The following is an 18868-nucleotide window of genomic DNA, read 5'->3' as shown; positions in this document are numbered from 1 at the left end:
CCTCGATATTGATGATATATCAGAGTAGAAAATACCCATTAAAAAGAAAAAAAAACATATTAGTTTGTGGCTCTATCTCCAATTTTTAAAAATGTGAAGAAATAAAAACAAAACATTGCATTTAAATTGATTTCCAATTTTTCTCCACAAATTGGGAACGTTTTGCTCATGCAGGTTTTTTTTTTTTTTTTTTGCAAATACACTCTTTGCAAGGAAAGAAAAATGAAATTTTATAAACATGTTTACGATTTAGAATGAACAATAATCATATTTATGTACGAAAAACGTTATTTTCCGCGATTATTTTTGAAGGGGTCCGTTTTTGGGAATTTCTGTTATCTGTCGCTTTTATGTTGTACTAACATCAATAAAATATGTACAGAGTACAAGCTTTTAATTTTTTGCTTCCTTATGTTCCTTTTAAAGTTTTACATTGTCTTTCTGTTTAAATAGAGCTCCATTTCACTTGTAATCATACAAAAAATTGGCGAACAGGAAATTCGTTTTTTTTTTTTGCATTTTTTGAACAGTCGGCCGTTTACTTTAAATAAAGCTTCTAATTGACGGGTAAATAATATATAATGGCATCAGAACGTGCCAGTACCTTCTTTTTTTTATTTTTGTTAATACAGTAGGATTGAAGTCGGGGTGATAAAAAGAAAAGTCGATCATAAACGCCACAACGACAAAAAAAAAAAAAAAACTTGCGAAAATTTAACTTTTAAACACGCAAACGCCGCCACCCAGCGGCGTTCCTTCCAGAAATTATTGTAGTCGGTCAATGAAAAGCTCAGGATCTGCTTGCTTCTTTTGCTTTTCAAAATTGAAACATGTAGAAAATTATCGGTGCGGCATTGTAAAAATAAGAATCAATGCACAATTAGTAGTGCTATACTAAAGAAAGAAAAAGTAGGGAAAAAAAGAAAAAAGTAGGAAAATAAGGAGAGAGCTCTAAAGGAACTCTTCGGGGTCTGAGTAAATACACACAAAATCACAAAATAAGTCAAAAACTTTCATAAACTACTGCAAGATTATAAAATCAAGTCAGGTCTACTACTCTCTCTTATTATAAAACTAGCAGTCCCCGCACGACCGTGCCTGTGCCCTCCTGCTTTTATGCCAAGTTCGTCGCCTGCGGCGCCAAATAAGCAAATACAAAAAAAAAAAAAAAAAAAAAAAAAAAAAAAAACAAAGCGAAACAAAGTTTAAACCAGGCATGACGTCACTGATGACGTTACAGAATGAAGAAACATTTCCCCCCCTACTTGGAACGGACGTAGAAGATAAAATGTGTCATTTTGAATTTTAAAAAATTGTAAAAAAAAGCTATTGCATATTTTTGAAAAATTGTTTCTTCTAAAGAAAGTGAAATGTCTAGTCTACTGCATACTAATTTTTCAGAAAGAAATCTCTACTACATTTTCTAGGATGAGTTTAGAAAGATTTAAACCCAGGAAAAAGTGAAAAATAAAGGTTTTTTTTTTCAAAATTTCATAATTTTTTTTAAAAAAAAGCTACAGCTTATTTTTGAAAACTTTTTTTTCTGAAGAGGGAGACATGTTTTGACTACTACATACTAAATTTTCAGAAAGAAATATCTAATACTTTTTGGGGGATGAGTTTAGAAAAACATTAAACCAAGGAAAAAATGCAAAATAAAGGTTTTTTTTTCAAAAATTCATAAAAAATTTAAAAATTGGTCAATTTTCAAAAATTTTTTGGTCAGCATATTTAAAATAAAATTTCCTACACTGTGGTGCAAAAAATATTTTCCTGGCGTGATTGCTTAAGGGTCTGTGACGAATTAAACACAAAAAAGGGCTAAAAATCACATAAAACATTTAATTAAGAAAAAACTAATTAGAAATTAAGAATTTGGGGTTTGAGGTGCAGACCCCCCCCCCCCCCGAGGTACGTTCGATTTTTGTGCCAAGTTTCTGTGCTGTATGTGCTCTGGGGGCTTCTGGCCATCGAGTACAAACAAAGAAAGAAACACCGTCACATTTATGTATATAGATAATTCAGGGGACACAAATTCATGTTTATTTTACAAGTTACTTCTGTTCTAAATATAAAACTTAACCATTTGTGTAGTTTTTATTTATTGTTTTAGGGTTTAGACAGAGTTAAAACTTTGGGGGGTCGCCAAAATATTTAGTCTGAAAAGGGGGTCACAATGTCTAAAAATTTGAGAACTCCTGCTATACAAAAAGAATTCAAAGTTATTAATATCATCCATTTGGTTCATGTTTGGTTATTAAGAAGACCATCAAATCAAAAAAAAGTCATTTGGTTCTTGCATCTATTTTTGCTCCATTGTGGTTTATTTTGTGATTGGAATTTAGTATTGAAAGCTACTTTTCAAAAAAAGGCGAAATGAGCCCAAAATTATCTGGCATAATGGAAAATCTGGAATTTCTGGCATGCTGGTCAACTTTATTTCTGGCATGCAGGCGGGTGCTGAATAATACAGAATTAACATAAAAACATGTAGGGACAGAATTAAAGAAATGGATACTGTCATCTATATACAAAATCAAATAGTTTGATACTCACATAATATGCCAATTTAGCTCTCTCAAATGATATAAATTTAAGTCGACTGTATTGAAGTATGGATATGGACAAATATGCAGCCACAGCAGTTAAAAAAAAGAATTCCATAACAGAATTGGAAATAATTTTTTCTAGGTCACGGCGAATAACTATGAAAAAATTTTCAGCACCAGTCAATTGAGTGGACGAGCCTGATAGAGAATCTAAAAAAAATAAATATGATGTAAAAGTTTGAATAAAGAAGAACTAATGCGATATCTTAAATTTTGAATGAAATAAAACATTTTTTATAACAACATATTTAGGAAAAACAGCATAACATGTGTGTGAAAAGAGGGGGCGGGAGGGGGGTTTATCTTGACAAAAAGTCTGATATCATTTGAGGCAGTGAGAAGCAAAGGGCTGTAAGTGGACATTTTCAAGTTTTGAGTAAAACACGTTTAAAGTTCCGGTCCTAGGTAGACTTTCATTGAAATTATTTTCTAAATCGTGCTATATAACAGCCCTTACTAGAGTACTAGTACTATCTCTTGCTCCAAAACAGCGGAGAGGTTCACCTATCATTTGTACTGGTTATCTCCTAATTTTTAATTTTGGCTCTTTTATCCCTGTGCTTCTCACAGCCTCATTTATGGACAATTCTTTATTGTAAATACATTTGATGAAAGCTCTTTTGCAAATTAATAGTCAGTATTAGCCTTACCAATTATTAAGTTTTGAGTAGTGTCTGTATATTTTGGTTCCATGAATTTTAAATTTTGCTTTTTGAAATAAAACCAACTTTTATAAGTTTCTGAAGAATTAGCACCAACTGTCTGTCATCTTGGTATTAGCCATAATATTTTCTGTAATCAACTCTGGGTCACCATAAGAATGTAGCAACTGCTACATCACAAAACATAATTTTTCTCCCCCCCCCCCCCAAATCTATTTTAAAAAACAATTGATTACTTTTAAATATTCAAGTTTCTTAAACATTATTTTCCTTAAAATATTTTCTGTTGTCATTTGAAGTCAACATAAAAGTGCAGGCTGAAAAAGCATTGTGTGCCATCTGTAGAAGTTGCATTCCTCTTTACTTTGGTTAACTAGGGTTGTAGAGTAGATAATGTACTGAGCCTCTTCACTTGCATTTCAAAGTAATACTAAGGCAGCTTTATGCTAACAGGTAGAGAGTGGAGGAGAGAAGTATCCTATACTTTGCTCTATTTCATGTTGATTTCAGTGATAAAAATCCAAGAAATTAATATTATAATTATTACCTTTCGCTTTGTCTGAAGCCAGTTGAGACCTGACAGTTTCTCTCATGCATTTACCTTCTGCAACATGGTCTTTAAGAATTTTATCCGGCTGAGAACAGAAAAATTTGTAATCAATTTTAAAAAATCATACTTATGATAAAAAACAAGTTGACATGAAAAATGAACCATTATATCATTCTATCACATTTTTGTTGAAGCATATTTTTGTATTTAGAGAATCCAATCAAATTAAAAAAAAAATCCTTTGATGCTTACTTTTATTTCAACTAAAGTCAGGGCAAACCTAACCTGGCAGTGTAGAATACGCTTAGACTAGAAAGTTTCCACTGCATGGTAATAGTTCCACAGCAAATCATTAACAGTATTTTTAAAAACTTCAATTACATACAAAATTACAAATATGTTTTAGAATTGATAAACCCAGGTTATAAACATTCAGTTAAAACATCATATTCGGCATGATATATTTTCGAGTGAAGCAACATTTTGGCGATATGAAAAAAAACGGAATCCTAGTATATTTTTGTTGTTATTATTCAGACCTGAAATGTCTAAGTTGCAGGAATAACTACATTGAGTTAGCGAAAAAGTAAAAATGACAAGCTTTGCAATCTGTATTGCAATCCTACTCTCGCCAATTTTCAATTCAAATTAATTATAGGAGCCCTTCTTGTTTCCAAACAATGGCTGCTGAAAGAAGTAAAACCAAGACCCACCCACTTATGTAGGATGTGATCTGTCCAATGAGACATCTGCCTTGATAAATGAAATTAAAATGTTTTACTCATTTGGCTACTTTCTTAAACTCCCTGGAGATGTATTCAAGTTCTAGAACCAATGATACACTTGAGAATTCCATTCTTCAACTTTCCTTTCCAAATCACCCCTTCACGAAAACGGACACTTCTGAAACAAGGCAGGGCCAAGGGCAAACTTTTCTCAGTCAGACTTTAATCAGCAGTTGTAATTAATATGATTTCATTTAGCCATTAATATGCAGTACCCCATTGTTTATTTCCTAGATTAGCCAAAGCTTAATTTTTTGAAAGAAAGTAGGTTTAACAAACACCTACTGACACTTTATTTTATATGATCAAAAATGAAAATTTTTTATGAATTATCTGAACTAATTGCTAAAATGCAAAACCAAATACACCAATCACATAAAAACACAATGAATTAAGGATGTCCTAAATATTACTTAAAATGTAATCCATTTGCATCTTTAAAGAGGGAAAAAAATAACATTTTTTATTCTCTTTCAGCAATAATATAATATGGTTCTGCTTGACCTTGAACCAGATTATTTATGTTTGAGATGAAAGAAGAGAAATTCTTATAAAATATCCTTTATCGCATTTTCCACTCCACTGTTTGAACAAACAAAACCATTTAAGTCTCTCTCAAGTGAGTAAGAAGTCAACTTGTCAGAACCAGACTATACAGGGTGTTTCATTTTAACCTGCAAGACCTCCATTTTCTCAACCAGTGGCGTATACAAGGTGGGAGGGGGGGGGGAGTAATCCTCCCTTGAGAAAAATTTAGGTTGTTCATTACAAATGCCCTCCCCTCCCGCATTTTACAGAAAAAATCATGCAGAGCAAACTTGATTCCCTTGTACGTTGAAACGTTTTTAAGTTACTAGCTGCCTACTTGGCGAATTAGAGGAGATGTCACGCCAACAATGGGAGAGCATCATGCCAATCACCAATATGGCAGGAAGGAATGCTTGAACAGAAGCGAAAAAGGGGAATAGGGGGGGGGACGAGATAAACCGATGACAGTCGGCAAAAACGAAAGTGTGGATGCTTTTAAAGTACGTACGTCAATTATTTGCTCTGCTTCATTATTTATTTTTGCACACAATTTTGTATTTTATAGTCTCCGACTAAGTTTTAGTTGAGTATGATGTAAAGGATATTCCTGCTAAATGTCTAAACGGTTGATTGACACTGATTTTGCACTTTTTTTGCAAAAAGCCACGTTCCTTGGAGAATGATGCATGTTTGGATAATAATAACGAACTATCTGCAAGAGTACATATTTCTATCGAGCCTTAAACCACAACCAGTTTTTCCATCGAAAGAGAAACACTTTTTTCTTCATTACTAAAGTATCTGTAATGAATGAATCCGAAGCATATGTTCCTGATACTTCCAAACACGTCATTGAAGTGCATTCTTTTGATATTGGAATTTATACTGGAAAGGGTGCACCTGATGAAATTCAAAAAATAGATGTTCTCAACAATATCTGGAATCCCAATCCAGATTTTATATTTCCAACTCAAGGGAAAAGAAAACTACAATTCCAACATAAATGGCATTTTCGATGGAAATGGATAGCCTATTCCGACCTTCAAAGTGGTGCATTTTGCAAGTATTGTGTGTTATTCTCACGAGTGATGGTGCTGGATCTAGGAAGCAAACTTTAGGCCAGCTTTGTAAAACTAAATTTGACAATTGGAAATATGCTGTGGAAAAGTTCACTGCTCATGAGAAATGTTTGTATCATCAGAAATCGGTGGAGATTGCCGGAACATTATGCAACATCCAGAATGGAAAGGACAAGTCGATTGATGAAAAATTAAATATTGCATCAGTCAGAAGAAAATTAGAGAATAGAAAAAAATTTCTCCAATTATTGAAATTGTTCTGTTTTGTGGTGTGCAAGGCCTTGCTCTGAGAGGACAGAGAGACGTGGGAAGAATTGTGATTGACGAAAACCTTGAAACAAACAAAGGAAACTTCCAAACTTTTTTGCGTTTTCGGGGCAAATACGACCCTGCTTTGAAACAAATGTTGGATAATAGTGATGGCAATGCTCAATATATAAGTCCACTGATTCAAGATCAAATTATCGAAACATGTAATGAGGTTATTTAACAAAAATTGATTGAAGAAGTTAATAACTCTTCATGTTTCTCAATTCTAGTCAATGAAGCGACTGATATAGCTTGCATAGAGAAATTATCACTGTGCGTGGGCTATATCGAGCCGAAAAACTGTATTTTGAAGGAGAACTTTTTGCAGTTCATTCCAGTCAATGATGTCACAGGCAAAGGAATTGCTACGGCAATTGTAAATAAACTACACATAATAAAGATTGACATAAAAAAATTAAGAGGTCAAAGCTATGATAGGGCCCAAGCAATGAGAGGAAAATTAAAAGGCGTGCAAGCTCACTTAAGAGAAATTGATCATCAGCTCTCTACGTTCACTGCTCAGCACATAGCATTAATCTAGCTGTCATAGCCATAGCTGTATAAATTAGCTTTAAAAGCAGATATGCTTAAATAATAAATTTTAACACTGCAATAATAATAAACTTACGTCAATATTTTTATCAGCAGAGCGGTTAGAAGACTCCATTATTTCTGAGGTCTGTCTTTCAACCTTTTCAGAAGAAATAACTTGGCTGGAGAATAATTCATAGGATTTACAAGAAGGACTTTTCACTATTCCTTTTTGAATATCACAGCGACTTAAATTTTCTTTCTTTGCCTACAATGAAAGAAAAATTACCATAAAATTTCTTAACATAATTCTATAACAGAATCAGTGCTCTGATTTAAAAAATATGCATTTAATGCGGCTGATGCAACTAAATAAAACAAAAGTTTTAAAATATTAAGGGTCAATCCTTATTAGAGCTTACATAAAAGCACAGAGGTTTTCAATTTCAGCTATATATTAAAAATAAATAAAGTGATTCACAAATTTCAAGATGATTTCTAGTGAAAAATGTATTTCTTAGAAATAGCTTTCCTTACCATATGAGAATTTTTTTCAATAACTTCAAACTCTCTCAATACATTTTTATAAGATCTTGTAATAATAGCCAAAATGAGTCCACTTGAATATAAAAATGAATAAAAGGCAAGCACAAAATAAGTCACATGTAGGGATCCAGCTGTCAACAACATCTGAAACAAAAATAGTTCAGATAATTTTCTGAAATGAAAATACACTCATGTTTGTGAAAATTGCAACACCAAGAAGGAATTATGCAAATGAACCGAAATTTACAGGAAATGTATAGCAGGATAAGATATGCAAATGATTAGAATTACAGAGATGTCGCCCATGCATGGACCGCGAAACGCCCTCTGAACTGCAACGCACACGCTGTATATAAAGGGCTGTAGTGGTTTTTCGAAATCAGTGTATGATTATCCGACTATGGTAGATGTTTCTTTAGTACTCAATATCAAGGGCGCCTATATATGGGGGCAAGGGGTCTTAAACCCCCTCTTAGAAATGAGAACTTCCTTGCTTTTAGTGCTTTTTCTTTGAAAAAATGCATACCAATTTCTTTTCCAGCCATTAATGAATAAATTATTAAAAATGTCACGTTTTAATATCTATAATCTGTACTGAAATCAGTTTCCATGGGGAAAATATTCTGCTAAACCATGGGGAAAATTTTTGAGGCCCCCTCCCCCCCACTTATAATTTTGCATATGGGCGCCCTTGCTCAATATGCCTCGTCTAAAACACAGAGCGTCATACGAACAAGTAACGGAGTTTGAATGGGGCCGTATGATCAATCTGAGTGAGGGTAAACTTAATATAGAGAACTCAGTGCCCGCACAGGGCGTAATGCCTCAACTGTAATGCATATTTGTAAAAGATGGACAGAGGACACTGAAATTAGCCGAAGGGCTTGCAGCAGCCCACGTAACCGACCGACACCACAGAGTTATCAACACCTCACCTGCCTAGTTGTGATGGATCGTATAGCGTCCTCTCGAACGCTAGCACAACGTTGGAGAATGGTTACAGGCAGGGGCGGACTGGTCAGGTCGGCTAGTCGGGGATCCCCGACTGGGCCAACTGCCAAGTGGGCCACTTTAAGCAATTTTTTATTGAACTTAATACATTTATTTCTCATCCAACATTTTTTAAGCGTAATAATAGAAGAAATAATGAAATTTGATCACTCTATGGGAAAAAAGTGTTTGGAAGCAGGTTTATTCTTCTCCCATCCTTAGCAGGGGCCAAAGTAAATAGCCGAAGTCCACAGGTAACAATGCTTTCTTCTCTTTGTCAACTTTCTCTCTAGTTTTTAGAGTTCTGGGGTCCATGGCTCCCATATTGAGGAAATGGGAGGGGGCCAGAGAAATTAGTGTCCGACCCGGCCTGAATAAGGTCCCGGGATGAAAAAAGAGCTTTCAAATTCTTATATTAGTACGTCTATTAACAACAATTGGCCTGCACTACTAGACAAAGTGGCCCAGCCCTGCTATAAATGTGTGGGTCATGCTTTGGGGTGTTGATACAAGCATGAGCAGCAGCATGCACAAGGTTGGGGGGGGGGAGAGAAGAAACATCTGTTGGCCCGGTTCCGAGCCTGAAGAGGCCCGAGATTTTTTTAAATGAGGGGAGGTATAATACAGCAGGGACGTAATGGTAAACAAAATGGAGGGGGGGGGGGGCATAAAAGTCATTTGTGACAGGACTCAAAAATTTCTGTACACGCCCCTGGCCTGGTATTCACTGGTTGTGCAGATTCAACTAAATGCTGTCAGTTGGCAATCAGTTTTATTAGTCTAATGCAATTCATCGCTATACGAGTGTTTTCATCTCAGACTTGCATCGGGAAAGCAAGTTTGGACTACGATAGACTGAATCTGAAACAGGACAAAATTTCAACTTAGAAGGGCGAGCTCCTTAACATAGGCAGATTTAGGCCTGAGTTCCAGGGGAGGCAAGGTGGGAGGGGTGGGGGGCAAGATTTTTTTTCTTTTTTTTTTTTGAGCAACATTAGTTGTAATCAGGGCCAGACTTAGACTTAACAGGGTACCAGGGCTGCCAACCTTGGAGAAACAGTTTGAGGAGCATCTGTGCTGATTTTGAGGAGCAATTTAAAATTTTGCTGAGCAATTCGGAATTTTGTATAAAAATCAATAAAATAAACTAAAACCACTTATCTGATTTTTTTTACAGCTTTAATAATTATTTTAAGCACCAGTATGAAAATAACTGTTTCTAAATTAATAAAACAGCTTTATACACAATTTCAATCTTTGAGTTAAGCATCTTTAATTTCCCATATTTACATGTTTTCTATGATGAAATAGCAAAATTTAAGCTGGAAAACTTCAGCAGGGAAATGCGGAGCAAAAGAACTTCATTGCAGAGCCGCGGAATTACGCCATTTTTGCACAGCAATTCAGCAAAATGCGGAGCAGTTGGCAACCCTGGGTCCCTATGGTATTTCAGATATGAGGTCCCTTTGTAGTCCCAAAGTCACGATAGTATTAAGTCTACAATTGAGGACTTTGATGCTGGAACAAGTTAAGTTCAAACTTTTCCTTTTTTAAAAATTCATTTTTGCGTGTGGAGAATTGCTTGTTCTGATTGGTGCAACAATGGGTCCCAAACGTAAGATTAGACCTCTACTTTATAGTAAATAATGTGGGAAAGATATTAGCTTTTCGATCGGACACTAATGTTATTAATTGGTCTCACCAAAAATGAGTGAGTCTGGACTTAACTGGTTCTTGGTTTTTGCATCAAGGCCCAAGAAGGAAATTGTGTATTACAGATTTAAGGCGGTCCGGAACACATTTTGAAAAAAATGGTATTAAACAATTAAGAGTTTTGAAATTTTTTGCACTGATTCACCATCAGTTTGATTTGCAAAATCATATTATAAATATTAAAAGAAAAAATTGTTTAAATTTAGTTTTGTTTTCTTAAAAAAACGAGGTTGCTTTAAATTGCAAAAACTCAAAATATTCTGGGTCAATTTTCAAATTTTTTTCAATAAGCTATGAACAAATATCTAAGTTTTAATTTTTATTTGATGATTTAAAAAATATTAATTCAATAAAAATAGAAAATATTTGAAGAAAAATTTCAAAAAATTCAAAGATACTTTTTAAAAAAAATCATATTTTTTGAAGTAATGGTTTTTTTTAAATTCTCCATACAAAAATCAAAGTAAACTGTTTGGAAAAGATATGCTAAAAATTTCATTACGTTATCTTTATTCAATTCTTTACTTATAACAGTTTGAATACGAAAAATCGGGGAAAATTGCATCATGGAGAGAAACGCGTTTGAAGTTTTAAAGTTAAATATAATATTAGTTAAAAGAATGCAATGAAAATAATTATATCTTTCATTCTAATTAAAATAGAAACAAGATTCAAACGTCCTTTTAAGCAGAAAAAGACAGATAAGTTTTTTTAATGATTAAAAAAAAAATGCAAAATTTGACACATTTTGTTTCTCTTAAATATCGAAAAATTGCCAAAGTCTTCGAACCTTAGGCATTCCCTTAAAGACACTAAAGATAGCTTAGAATTTCACTTATAGAAATTTTCATGGGAGAGCTTCGTAACCCTTTTATTTACACTATAGCCAAAAATTGATTTCAGTTTCAGAAAAAATATGCCCAGAGAGAACTAGTGTTTCTTCCAGACCAAAAAAGGGGCAGTGCGCTTTCAGATAAAAGGTATAAAAGGGTAGGGAAGTTTTGTTTAGTAAAAAAGGTACTTCTTTTACTTTTTGGTATACTAGGTACATAAAAAGTTCAAGTGTTTTCGATAATAATTATTTTTAAAATATTAAAAAGTTTTATGATGTTTAAAGGTAATGCAAAAAAAAATTTTCAGATTTATTCTAATCAGATTCTTGTGGATAAATGATTGAAACGAACGAATAACGTTTCAAGGACAGGGGTCGAAGGTTAACTTAAAAGCGGAAGGGCACGGTGCCCTTCTAAATCCTGGGGGAAACCTTTCTCTTTTCCTTTCAATGTTTCCAAACATATTATAAGATTATATTTTTAAAATTTCAATGTCGGAAAATTTCGAAGGAAAGTCACCAGATTCCCTATAGTAATGAAATGTAGTTTAAAATTGGGTCAAGTATATCTCAGTTTTTAAATGCTTCCAAATGAAATTACTGACCCCCCTATTCTCTCAAACGTGACCAAAGTTAGTTTTGCATTTTTTAATAGTTCAAACTCTAAACGTTTTTGTAGAGAGCTCTCTATGCTATTTCATTAATTTTACTAAGGGTAGCCTAAAATTGCATTTCTAAAACTTCCCATTTCGGGAAATTTCTGGGAAGAGCCCCCGACATTCTATTGTAAACAAAGATAGACTAAAATAAAATTCAATTTTGAAAAAAAAGAAAAAAAAAGAGAAGAAAACAAAATTTTGGGGGAATCCCTTGTTTTCCCTCTAATTTAATGCTACCAAAAATTGTAAAATTGCGTTTTTTAACATCAACTTTGAAAATATCGATTGGAAGGGAACTAGAATCCTGTGTCCAGATTCTTTTCTTAGGCCTATATAGATCAACCAATTTCCAAAAATTTCTGGGGGGATTTACCTGGTTCCTCATCTCTTTCCTCGTGTTCTTCCTATGTTGTCAGTATAGAAGCGTAAAGATGTGCCTTTTCACGCTTATAACCATAAGTATCCTTTCGAGGCGCATAAAAAAATTTGTCAGTGTTAGCTATATTTTATGTTTCACAATTTTCTATTTTAGAACTTTAAATCTTGATTTAGGAACTTAAAGAAAAATAGGAACTAGTGGTAGTTTAATGTCTTTGCTCGACTAATTTACAGAAGTGGGCCAAAACATTCTTTTGCTGACTGGGCCAAAGTCAGCCAGACCGCCCCTGGTTACAGGTGTTACACTTGCAGCATCCACTGTTCATCAACGTTTGCTGCACCAGGACCTGCATGCAAGGATTCCCCTAAAGAAGAATCCTTTAACCCTCAAACATTATTGCTACCGGCTTCAATGGGTCCACGATCAAACCCAATGGCTTGCGAACTAGCAACAGGTCGTCTTCTTGGATGAGTCCAGACTTAATCAACACTAAAACGATGGACGTGTATGCGTCCGGCATTACACGTGGGAAAGTCATCTCCTAGAGTGTGCAATCCGACGCGACATCATACCGGCAAAACACCAAATGTCATGGTCTACAGCGCTATTGAATATCAAGGGGAGTCCCATCTATTCCGAATTATGAGTAACCCCCTAGCAATCGCCAGTGCATTAACGCTGTGAGGCCAGAGGTACTACCCTTTCTTCAGAGCATTCCCGGTGCAGTGTTTCAGAGGGACAATGCACGTTCACATGTCACATGTAACGTTCAAGGGATCTTCTGTGCACGACAGGTTACGCTACTTCCTTGGCCTGCCCATTCTCCGGATATGCCGCCCATTGAGCATTTCTCGTATCTCCTTGGTCGAAGACTCACCCATGTGTCTCGTCCGGCAGTGAGTACGGATGAACTTTGACTTCAGATTGAAGCCATATGGGATGCTATTCCCAATCGTAACATTCAGCACCTCTATGATTTGATGCCAAAACGAATACAGGATCTCATAGCTGCTCAGGGTAGCTACATTCATTATTAATTTACGTCTGTTATTTTCAATTCAATGATCTGTAATTTTTATCATTTATTTGCAGCACTATGAGTGTAAAAATGTAATTTTTTGTGTGGTACAAAAACTTCACTGTGACAACTTTCATGAAAACTTAAAGTTAAAAAAATAAAAATAAAATAAACATTATTTGAATTCCACATATTCATAATTATGAAATTCAAGAAATTAAAGTTTTCAGTTACCAGTTTTTTGCAACATTCTTTTACAGCTTTACAAACAACAAAAGTCAAACTAGAATTGTTTTTGTAAGAGCAGGTTATTGTGTTTTATACTATGATTCATTTAATTTTCTGAAATATAATGCTCATATTCTCAATACTATTAACCCAGATTGGCTTTCAATGGCCCGACTATATATTTAAAATATATCATACATTTAGATGTCATCACTCAAAAACTTTCATTGTTTCAGCAACTTGTCAGGTATCACAGAGCATCATTTTAGTGCATGTTGGAAGATTACAATGTAATATAACATTAAAATTGAAAATTAAAAGCAATCAGTGCAACAGACATACAATTGAATAAGTAAAACAAAATCTTACTTTTTGGTAAAGCTCTTGCCAAAAATGCAACGTCATCAATTGAGAAATTGTCACCACTGATGATCCATAAAAGTTAAAATTAGAGACATAGGAATTACCATCAGCTCCTTTCAAACAGGTGTAGTTTTCAGGGCAGGGTCTAAACAATATATGAATTTAAAATACATTCGAAAAATTGATTATAATATAAATAATCAATAATGTACAATGCATACCTGGATCCAGTATTGTTTCCACAATAATAGTAGCCATTTTTTGTTTCCAACCAGTTTGCTATAAATACGATATAATAATATGTTTCAAAAGTTTCTTTCAATTCAGATGTAAACAACAAATATTTCTTACCTAAAATTTGTTTCTAATTCGGCTTTCACATTTGAAATTACAATTTTCCTTAGCTTTACATTTATAAATCAACATTAATGCTTCATTTTTGGAAAAGTTTAACACAAATAAATTATGACTCTTAATTTTAAAAATAAGTAAACACAGTGGAACTCACTTAATATGACAAAAGTTAAAATGAAATCACAGCCAAAACGAACATTTTGTAAATAAAGTTCAGTTTACTAATTATTTATATTAAAATCTCTTGCATAATGCAAGTATTGAAATGTAGCTTTCAGCTAACACAAAATATTTCTGCCCTCTTCACAGAAAATGTTCTCAATTGAAAACCATAACTTTCCTATTGGGAAATTATTCAGGATTTTATTTGGTTGTAGAAAGACCAACACACATCAAAGTGCTTATGAGGAATTTTTTGACGCAGAGAATAAATCCTATAGGTGCCAGATCTAGGAACTGGGGGTTAGCCAGGGCTTTTGCATTGGGTGACAACTTCTGTGGGGTGACAAATTCACCCTAATTTCTTTTTTTTTCTCTTTGAAATTTGATTTGAAAACATAAAGAAATATATTTGCCCTGACTTGGAAGGATTGTAAATCCACCACTGTAGCTTATGTGCCTGTTTAACAAAGAACATTTAAATTTACTTGAAGATAAAAACTATATCTTTCATTGGGGATTACTACTTCAATACAATTTTAAGAAATGTGGTCAGAAAATGTTGACATACAAATGATCTAATGTGTTTTACACCAATATACGCCAAGAGTGAAATTTTATAGGCCCAAAAAACAACTAAATTGGTAGTTAAAGGATTTTTTTGCCAAAAATGTTAAATTTTAAGATATATTTTTTTTTTCTTCGAACCAATGTACTAACAATCAGAATATAAAGGGTGTATTAGGAAAAATAAAATTGTATTACATTTATTTCAAAACATATACATGCATTTGTCGCCCCATGCCAACTGTAAATAATTGGGCATTTTGCATTAACTGAATTAAAACTATTACAGATAAAATATAAAAATTCTCATTTGGAAACAATTGGACTGAAAGTTTTAAATTATCTGCACAAAACCATTCAAGCTTTCTCAGCAGTGATAAAGTTAACATGCCATAGAATTCCTATTGATTTTTTTTTTTTTTTTTTTTTTTTGCCATTCCAAACAGGAGTGTACTGGTGAGGGGCACAAGTGAACAGGGAGTCGCATCCTCACACTAGTTGCTTGATAAATTTGAACAAGTTTGACAAAAAAAGCAGCATTTTTAAAATGGTTAAAGCATTTTTGAACAAAAAAAAAAAAAAAAAATGAACATAGACTTAAACAAGAGACTTTCATAGCAATTGCAAGTGATGGCGGCAGTGTCTCATAAAGAACAAAATCCAATACTGCAATATTTATTGTGTTATTAATAGTGTAGTTAACTACTTTTGACCTTTAATTTAAAGCATTACTACATAGTTAAAAAGTAAATACTTAATAAATCAATGTTTTTCTTTGAAATTTAATCTCTTTTAATATTAACAGCATTTTTAAAGACAAATTATGTAGAGTTTTAAAACGTTACATGTGGGTATGGAAAAAAGGGGGGGGGGACATAATGGGTAGAATGTATGGATAATCTGGTGTTTGTGGAGCAACCTGGAAGTGATATTATTTGTTTATCAAAAAATAAAAGGTGAGGAAGCGGATATCAGTTAAACAAGGCTCAGGGGAAAAGAGTTAGCGATTAGCGAAATTCTCCATTATTTCAACTCAACTTCATTATTTTCCAGACCTCTTTTAAGCTCTGATCAAGTACAACAATGCCAATATTCCACATCAGGGTTTTCAAATGATATACAAAGTAAAAATGTAAAATAGTTTGTGCACTTCATATTAGTGACTGAGTGTCTATAGCTTAAAATGAAAATAAAAAAGCACAGATCAAATTTTTGAAAAATTACTTCAAGGAGCATAATCTTATGCCCCAAAAATTTTATGACTGTGATATGCCTGAGCACCATGAACAGTAAAATATAACAAATGAAAACTATAAAAAGAGAGAGAGAGTGACAGAACAAGCAAATAGAATCTACGATAGCTTTCCATTTCATTACTGTAGACGTTGATAAATAAATGCAGCAAAAATTAGTTATTTTCAGTTTAATAATTACAAATGAGTTACAGCAACAAGCTTACACAAAAGTATTGAATTCTATCAATCTTCTAAAGTAGCTCAATAAAAAATAGACACTTATCACTAAAATGCGTTTATCATAACGTCTGGTTTAAAAAACATATTTCAAGAAAAAAAAAAAAAAAGGAAGAGAAAATACCAGGAAACTTTCACTTGAAATTTTTCTTAATATTAGTAATAAATAGTGTTCTGGAAAAAACCTCCATCAATGAAACCAGATAAAATGAAACCATTTTAAAGCATGAAGTATCTTAAAAGTTTGTGGCTTATTATTGTAACCATGGTTAACTTTAGAGTTTAAATGTGTAAATTCAATAAAATTCATTCATTATAAAAAATCATATCTATTGCTTTATAATGTAACAGTTATTTTCAATGCATCATTTTGCTCTGAATGTTTTATCACATTTACAATGTTACATACAATCAAAACCTGTAATCTTAAAAATAATTGCTAGTCAATTTCAAAAATATTATAGACATTTTAGCTAAAGTTTCAATAGTTTATTAACTTGTTTGGGTTTCAGATAAATTTACATTAAAAGTAATAATGTTTTGTCATCACAACTTAAATACATTTCTATAGAAATATTTAAAGAAAAAGTGCTAAATAATGAAGTATTTCAATACTTACATGAATTACTCACAAAGGAAGCAAATTCAGCATCAGTGATATTCTCAGGTGGTATAGAAACACACTTTTGAGTTAACACACCTTTATATAATTGTTTCCCAAGAAGAATGAAAATAGATCCAAAAAATAAAATAATAACAAATGCCTGAAAAAGCTTCCGGACACAATTTCTTAGCGCCAAAGCAGATAAATTCAAAACTGCAAATAAAATAAGCAAAATATGTTTTACTTAATTTAAAGAAGAGAGCAATACTAAGAGTAAATGAAGAGTTTTCTTAAAATAACAACATTTTCATTCACACACAACGTAGACAGAAAGACATTTTCATACACAAAATGTAGAGAGAAATTGATGAACAATTAGAATAAATAAATGAAATAATAAATAAATAAATAATGTGTTTAAAAAATATGTGTTCAGTTTTAATGACCTAATACAGTTCAGTTATTCAAAACAGTTACAATCATTTAAGATAACTGTAAGCAACATGAGTTAACTTCACACCATTTCAGACTTCTTGGTAAAATCGACTTCAAAATGCAATTCACGGGACCCAATGCTGCCCTTTGCTATTAAGGTTACAAAACCACCTTCTTAGTTTTTACTGTACAAAATAGGTTTGCAACATTGTACAAAGTAAATTACATGATCTATTAACTCTGAAGTTACTGTTTGAATCTATTCATAAACGCTGATATGTATTGAAATCTCAGGACTTACATTGTAATGTTGCGCATAAGATAATAAAACTATAGGAATCTTGCGATGTTATGGAACAACAATAAGGCCTCTTTAAACATTTGAAAATTTTATTCTTAGGTACAAAGTAATACTACTTTTTAATAAAATAATTTATGATACATTGTATATCCTGAAAGGTTCCAAGTTACCCTACGCGAGAGGATAACTCCGAACCAGGTTAATCCTTCAAGCGGCCGTGACGTAAAATTCCTTCACCCAGCGATGTATTGAAAAGCGGCCATGTCGAAAAATTTCGCCATGAATATTCTTCCATAGAATTTTACGACGCAGCCATTCTTGAAGCAGAATATTCAAGGCCAAATTTTTCGACACGGCCGCTCTTCAATACATCGCTGGGTGAAGGAATTTTACGTCACGGCCGCTTGAAGGGTTAATAAATTCATTTTAAAAGGTATTTTATGCTTCTTATTTCTAATTTCGGATAATTATACAATACTCTGTGAGTTTTCCTTTCTTTCAGTTTATTGCAGTAGTAGCAATCAACTTAATTAGATAGTATTTAAATACATATGGGGCAGTTAAAGATAGATAACTTGTTGATCAAAGTTACTATGGGTTCCCAGGTACAGGGTTACCAAAAGAAATATGCAATTAAAAAAAAGAGAGAAAAGTTGCGTAAAACTTTTTGAAAAGTTACCTGTTTAAAATTTTTTTAAAAGTTAAAGAAAAGTAGCATCAACCTGATTGAATAAATGAAGTAATCAATAAATTGTGGAGCTGAAAATGGTTCAAAAAAGTAAACATCTTTTTTAATAGAATTAAAATGAATGCTAATATTTTGCTACGATTTATAAAAATTAAATAGAAGTTTCCTTGTTTCTTTGTGAGATTAGAACTTTTAGACAACATACATTCCGCCAATTTTCTTGCAACCCTTGTTGGGCATATTCACTTGGCAAATCATTGCTTGGCATTGGGAGCAATCATATGGTGATTTTTGCTTGTGCCGGGCTAATAGAAACATAACTTTTTGACACATTGTACTTAAGAGCTTGAAACAGGCTAGACTCCATAACATAGCCAGAATCGAACGTGTCCCATAGGCTGCTTGTTGCCCGCTTTTACTCTTTTCTCTCTACAACTATACACGGAAACTAAAATACATATATGAAAGTTAAATTTAACATTAATCAAAAAATTCACCTTCAATCAT

At 33.1% G+C, this 18868-nt stretch overlaps 1 protein-coding gene across 1 annotated transcript in view; it reads right to left on the bottom strand.

Annotated features, from left to right (window-relative positions):
- The window catches only part of LOC129235179 (sodium channel protein para-like), a 72241-nt gene extending 53373 nt beyond the window's left edge, over positions 1-18868 (bottom strand). The window contains exons 1-8 of the mRNA XM_054868877.1: positions 18859-18868; positions 16953-17180; positions 14003-14060; positions 13788-13926; positions 7591-7743; positions 7151-7321; positions 3819-3906; positions 2557-2759 (exon numbers count right to left, since the gene is read on the bottom strand). Coding sequence (XP_054724852.1) covers positions 2557-2759; positions 3819-3906; positions 7151-7321; positions 7591-7743; positions 13788-13926; positions 14003-14060; positions 16953-17180; positions 18859-18868 — 1050 coding nt within the window. The remainder of the gene's footprint in view (positions 1-2556; positions 2760-3818; positions 3907-7150; positions 7322-7590; positions 7744-13787; positions 13927-14002; positions 14061-16952; positions 17181-18858) is intronic.

The sequence above is a fragment of the Uloborus diversus genome, chromosome 1 (assembly GCF_026930045.1).
Source record: "Uloborus diversus isolate 005 chromosome 1, Udiv.v.3.1, whole genome shotgun sequence".
In the NCBI taxonomy this organism is placed as follows: domain Eukaryota; kingdom Metazoa; phylum Arthropoda; class Arachnida; order Araneae; family Uloboridae; genus Uloborus; species Uloborus diversus.
Note: the sequence above shows the minus strand (reverse complement) of the source record. Positions and strands in the feature narration are given on the sequence as shown.